The sequence below is a fragment of the Solanum tuberosum genome, unplaced genomic scaffold (assembly GCF_000226075.1).
Source record: "Solanum tuberosum cultivar DM 1-3 516 R44 unplaced genomic scaffold, SolTub_3.0 scf00015, whole genome shotgun sequence".
NCBI classification, from domain to species: Eukaryota; Viridiplantae; Streptophyta; class Magnoliopsida; order Solanales; family Solanaceae; genus Solanum; species Solanum tuberosum.
In genome coordinates this window covers 130,895-137,401 of record NW_006238941.1, presented here as the reverse complement: position 1 = coordinate 137,401, position 6,507 = coordinate 130,895, and the positions used below count along the sequence as shown (strand labels likewise).

The 6,507-nt window shown below is 36.1% G+C and overlaps 1 protein-coding gene across 6 annotated transcripts in view; it reads left to right on the top strand.

Moving 5' to 3' along the window:
* The first annotated feature begins 1,728 nt into the window (after positions 1 to 1,728).
* Positions 1,729 to 6,507, top strand: part of LOC102589069 (syntaxin-71-like) — a 34,054-nt gene continuing 29,275 nt past the window's right edge. For 3 of the 6 annotated variants that reach the window (XR_001475072.1, XR_001475071.1, XR_001475074.1), the window contains exons 1-2: positions 1,729 to 1,842; positions 5,366 to 6,475. Coding sequence is in view for 1 of the 6 variants with exons in the window: in XM_015314509.1 (XP_015169995.1) it covers positions 5,448 to 5,495 (48 nt within the window). In the remaining 5 variants the exon portion in view is untranslated. Of the gene's footprint in view, positions 1,843 to 1,936; positions 2,079 to 5,365; positions 6,476 to 6,507 lie in introns of all 6 variants that reach the window. The other 3 variants (XR_001475075.1, XR_001475073.1, XM_015314509.1) reach the window with 3 other exon arrangements.

The following is a 6,507-nucleotide window of genomic DNA, read 5'->3' as shown; positions in this document are numbered from 1 at the left end:
TTCTGCAATTGTGTAATCATTATAAATAATTATTTAGTGGATAACAAGAAAAAATACTAATAATAGTTTAACGACTTTACTTTTTTGCATGATGCTTGTAAAGACCCTCGTTTATCCATTGCGAGAAGGATGACATTAGTTTAGTTGGACCTTTGCCGTCAATGTTAAAACCTTCAAATGGATATTGTTGCTTCACATCACGACTGACGACTTTGACTTTCTTCTCTTTCTTTTTCTCTTTCTCTTTCGCTTTCCTTTTCACTTTCTCCTTCTCTTTCTCTTGCTCCTTCTCCTTCTCCTTATCTTGCTCCTCCTTCTCCTTCTCCTCCTCCTCCTCCTCCTCCTCCTCCCTCCTTCTACTTCTACTTCTCCTTCTCCTTCTCCTTGCCTTTTGGGTTTGAGTGTGATACTGGAGCAGTAGTCATCGATTTTTTTCTTTCACTAATTAAAGATAGTGATTGGAAAATAGATTTTTTCAACCTCCTACACTTCAAAGGTTGTGAAATCTTCTTGGATGTATGGACATCAATATTATAAGTCATTTCCTTAAAAATATCAGTGAGTTCTTTAACACGACTAATAAAATAATCATGTTGCTGCTCACAATCTTTGCATAGACAAAAATAACATTTGATATTAGAAGAGGAAGCAACACCAATAAAAGATTGAGTTGTTGTCATGGATGAAGCTTCTTGTATCATTTCATCTACAAGGTAAATAAAAAGAGGTTGAGAGTTTACAATTGATTATAAAATAATAATGGGTAGCAATTTATACTTATGTTGACATAGATGGATATTATGTTGAGACATATGTACCTTCTGTTGCCACAAATGAATCTTCTGTGGCCACACATAAATCTTCATGTGCCACAAATGAATCTTCTGTTACTACATATGACCATTTGTTGCCTAACACATATGTGATATGTTCCAACATATGACAACTTTGTTGGAATATATACCAACATATCACTAAAATGTAGCAACATATGATACATCTTTCAACAAAATGAAATATATGTTGGATAACTGAACAAGACTATATTTTTAAAATCATATGAACAAAATGGCACAAAAAAACAACAAAAGCAACAAAAAATGATTTTTTCACTGAATGTTAACAATACATATACATTTCCTCAAAATTAGGGCTTTTTTGGATTTGTTGATTTTCTTTCAAAAACAATAAATTATAGGTACCATTACACTATTATTCAATTTTCATATCTATAGAACGATTTATTGTTCATTAACCTAAGAAATTTTTTTAGTACTGTTCAAAAATTATAAAATCTTTCAAAAAACTGACTAGCCCATTTTAAGTCGAACACAATCTTTAGTTCAGAAAGAAGAGAGAGTCACGGCCGGAGATGAGGAGGAAGATAATATAATGAGGGAGAATATTTATTTTGATAGTTGGATTTTTGGATTTTCCAAGGAAGAAGAAGAAGAGAAGAGAAGAGAGAACGTTGGGAGAAGAAGAAAGAAAATTCTATTTTCTTTTACTTTTTTAAAAAATGGTTTGGATAGAATTATAAAATTTGAAAAATGAAGTGTTTTTTTGTATTTTATGAAAGAGTAGAAAATTTTGAAAATGTTAATTTGGTCCCAAATTTACTTAATTACATTTTATAGTGAATTTGACCATTTCTTGGTCAAAGTGTCACCAAAAACAAAACTCAAACTTAATTGAAAACTTTCATTTAATTGTCTCTCAAAACTTGCATTTGCAAGAAGTACAATATTTTGGAGCTGGTCTTTGAAGCTGGCAATGATTCTTTTGATTTTTGAAGCTGCTCTTTACACCGCCATCAATTCCGACATTGAAGCCGCTCTTCAGGTCACTTCAATTCTCACTGCTCTTCAATTTACTTCTTTTTTGTCACAGAAAGCCTAAATATCTACATCGTACTCCTAAATTCGAACATTTGAAGGCATTTGGGGTAGTAGAAAGCATATACAGCTTAGAAATAAAAAAATAGAGCGTCTTCGGTGAGGATCAATGCAGATATTCTAAGAATAAAGGCTAGATTAATTGAGGATGTTCCCAAATTGCAAAGATTGGCTGTGAAGAAGGTGTTTTCATTTTGTTATCCTTCATAATTTGGTCAATTTACTCTACTGATTTTTCTCTGATGAATTTCTGTTTTGGGTTTATTGAACTCAATTGTGGCTCAAGAGGTGGGGAGATTGATAAGCAAACTGATATTAGTAGAAAGAGGCATATTTGGGTTTTTGCGACTTTAGAAACACAGATCCTCTCACTGTTCTACTCAAGCAATAAACCAATGTACTGTGGACCACAAGACGAAATTACATGGAAAAGTTCATTTCTTGAAGTAGAACCTAAGAAGAGTTTGTATAATTCAAATTTTAATCAGCTTGAATGAACTTAAACCTTTTGTTTTAGCTATAAAGAGAGGTTTATGAGTTATGAGTATATTTTGCTATCTGAGGAGGGTTATGAATGTTGATCTGAAAAAGATGATGTGGTTAAGTATGATTAACCTTAAGAACTTCATATGTTAATCAATTAGTTTTGACTTTGCATTGGGATTTCTTTGTCATTTATCATGCTTGCTTATCTCGAAAACAACCTTTCTATCTTTGAGGTAGGTGTAAGGTCTTCATACACTCTAGCCACTTCAGACCCCACTTTGTTGGACTATACTTGATATGTTAATGTTGTTGTTATCATGCTTGCTTACTTTACCTTTAGCTCCATGAAGGGTAACTTTCTGTTTTATTATCAGTATTGAAGGGTTGTTACTTGTTAGCTCGACAAAAATAGTACGATAACCTTAGAGTATGTGTAACAAACTAATTGACAGAAACAAAAATTGGGACACAATTTTCTGATTTTCTATTAATTTGAGAAACACCATCTACAATGAAGGAAAAATAACCAATCCAACTAATGAAGTTGTAACAAATAGAAGGTAAGAAAGGGAATTAGAGATTTGAACTATGAAATTGGGGAAGTAGCTGATAAGTATAGGAAAGTAGCAAGAGAAATATCTAGAAAGAGGTCAGTGGTAGAATACACTTGGAGGAAGCTGAAGTTATTAGAGGCACGTGTGAGTCACATGGAGGCATGCATCAAACAGTTCATAATCTAGCACAACTGGCGTGATCAACTGTCCTAGTTAACCTAGCAGTTAATGGAATCTGTTATAACAGATATCAGCTGGAGCGAGGGAACCTAACCAATAATTACCAAATTATTCTCTCTTCTCTCCTTATTCTCTTCTCTCTTCCCTTCTTCCTCATTTCTTCTTCTCTAAATCTGCAGGTAACTGCCATGGATGAGCTGTTCTAAGCTTCCACCATAACAATCTAAAAAATAATACAAACAAACCAAATCCAATTATAACAATCCTAACTTAAACAAAAACATCAAAAGAACCCTAGGAGGAGCACCCCAATCTAAGAATGGTACTGTGTCCTCATAGTACAACATGAAAACATAAAGAGAATATGAGGGGCTCCCTGGACTGCATCACTCGCTGTCATCACTCTCGGTCGCCTCACTGTCATCAACATCATCATCCTCAGACCACTGTGCCGGAACATCATTACTCTCATCCGGTCTCGATGAGGAAAGCGGATCATTAGCTTTAAGGACCTTTCAAAACCCTTTCACCCCTTCCACACCCGGGTGAAAATTTTGTCTCTTTTGTTCTCTCTTCTTCAACTTTTTGTGGGAGCGACTCAACTCACCATGTGATTTAGCAAGATCAGTGTACGCCTTCTCCAACCTCAATTGATGAGCTTTTTTCTTCCTTTGATCCTTCAAGAAAACGTCAAACTCCTGTTGTGGGACAAAGAATTAGGTCCCGCAGATGTCTCACCTGGCCCTTGAGGCAGCTTGGTCTCCAACTCTCGGACTACCCTCAACTCTTCGGCCAGTGACTCAAATGGTCCCACCGCCGACGGTCTAGAAGAGCCAGCCTCAATACTCAACGCCTTCCCTGAATCATGTTGGTAGGGTACCAGTTCCTAAGAAACCTAAAGCAAATGATCCCAATAAAAGGGAAATGACCTATGAAGAAAAACAGAGACTCAACACATATCTTCAGAGTTTACCTTTAAAAAGTTTGATACTGTTGTTCAGATTATTAAGAAGAGGAACTCAACATTTTATCAACATGATGATGAGATTGAATTAGACATAGACAGTGTTGATGCGGAAAGCTTCTGGGAGCTTGAAAGGTTTGTGACCAATTACAAAAAGAACTTAAGCAAGCAGAAGAGAAAGGCTGAACTTGCTCTGCAAGCCAGAGGAATTGCACGGACTGCCCCAGTTATGAATTCTGCTCCTATGGTTGCTGGTGCACTAAACAGTAATACTGGTAAAAATAACATTAGTGCTCGCTACATATGCAGAAGTGGGAAGACAGATGGATAATGCAAGGAGGTCTCGTAGTTCAAGCAGTTCCAGCAGCGATTCGGGTTCATCCTCAAGTGATTCCGATTGCGATAGTTCCTCTGGATCCGGATCAGAAGGGCCATTGATGCGAAAGGCCACTTAGCGCAGGAATTCTTCATGGATGTCTTTAACTGTGTACTCATCTGAAGGTTCCAAGATGAAGGTCCCCTTCTGGTTGAAGGATGGCTGCAGTCAAGAACTTCAAGATTTATCATCGAAGTGCCTTGTCTCGATGATTTTGGAAGAGTTAGCCATCTCATTCTTAACATTATTTGTGATGTTATCTCTATAAAAGTGTTATTGGTTATGGTAGTCATGTGAGAGATGTAGCACCTGTAGATTGCTTAACCAGTTTTGCTTATACATGTGCTGGGATTTTCATTCATATCGTTGCACACAGTTAGAGCAGCTAGGTTTGCTTGTGCGATGTCCTGCAGCTGGACCTGGTTGTAGTTGTAGAAACAAAGTTTGATGGTAGGATTGCATATTGTAAAAAACATCAGGGATCTTAAGTGGAAATGATAATGGGGGTGTCTACATATTTTCCCATTCATCTTCTGGGCATCCTTTTGCAAAGAATTTATATGTATCAACCAGGATTGATTCGGTTGAATGTCAGTTAAGCTCTCATGTCCATCCTCTTGTATGTCTGAAAATGCTCTAATACTTGACCTCAAATCATCGTCCACTCTGTAGTGATGGCATCAAGCCTTCTCTATTTAGTATGACAAATAGCTATAGAAGTATAATGTTACTTAAGAGCTTAGTCTGTGCAGTTGGTTCTTGTCACTGGCTCTCATACACTCCTTTCTCCGTTATTATATTATTTGGATTTCTTTAGGACTGTTTTCCTCCAGTGTTTGCCTGTGCTTCACAAGAAATAACCTAATTTTAGTGGGTTTGTTTTGTCAACTAACAATACTTCCTCTTGCAGGTTAAAGGGCTTTCAAGCAAAGAATTTGTTGTATGTAATGATTTGGTACTTGCACTACCCAATAGGATAACTGCAATTTCAGATGGTGCAGCAGCTACACCCAAACAATCTGGTGGATGGGGAGGTTCAGGTTCTCGTGCAGAAATTAAATTTGATTTAGGTTATAAAATTGCATTCGTTCCAAAGGCTTTTCCCCTCCACACTAATCATTTATCCGCTTCAATGTTATACAATTCCTTTATCGTGATGATATGTTTATCATTTCTTTCTATATTTGGAATGGATACAAAATGGACAATTTGATGATACTTTCAACAAACTGAAGAATCAAGTCAATTCCAACAAGAATATGAATTTTGCAAAATGTAACATGCATGTATTTTTTTGGAATATTTCATTAAGGTCTTGTTCATGATTCTGTTATGGTCCCTAGTTCTGGATCGAGTCGTTGGACGATTAACTGAAAAGTCAGGTCCAATAGACAGGTCTAATCCCCTGTTCTTGTTCCTTGACTTGCCTATGATTGCTGAAATTTGCAATTCATTCAGGGAATTGCAGACCTGGGAACTTGTTTGAGAAAGTTCCGAATCTCTGAAACTTGATAAAATCCAACTTATTTTATTAATCATGTCAACTCTCTTAAGTAGAGGTTTACAATAGCAAGAGTCCTAATAAATTAAAAATAACAAAGTCCTATAAAACTAAAATAATAAGAATCCTAATCCCCTCAGGAAGTTATGTTCGACTAAAACAACTAGAACAATAATTCAGAAATATTAATCATTCTGGCGTCTGTAATATTGTTTCCCGACAAACGCATCAATAACAGATTCATTGGAAGTTTTTTGCCTTTTATTACATCTTATTGCTGACTTGTTGGTTCCTAAATACCGATGTATGGTTTTGTTTCGACTTCTCATAGGATCAAGGTTTGGAGGTCATATTAGAAAGTTTTGATACTTCGAAAAACATGGTCAGTGATATGAATGAGGTCTGGGATTCTTTTTGTGTGGTCTGTTTTCCTCCTTCTATAATGTGGATATTAATGATTATCCAATCTATGAAGGAGTTGGATAGGCAAGTCCTCTGATGGATGAGACTGAGTCTAAGGTCATAAAATCTTATTGTAATTACTTAGTCAG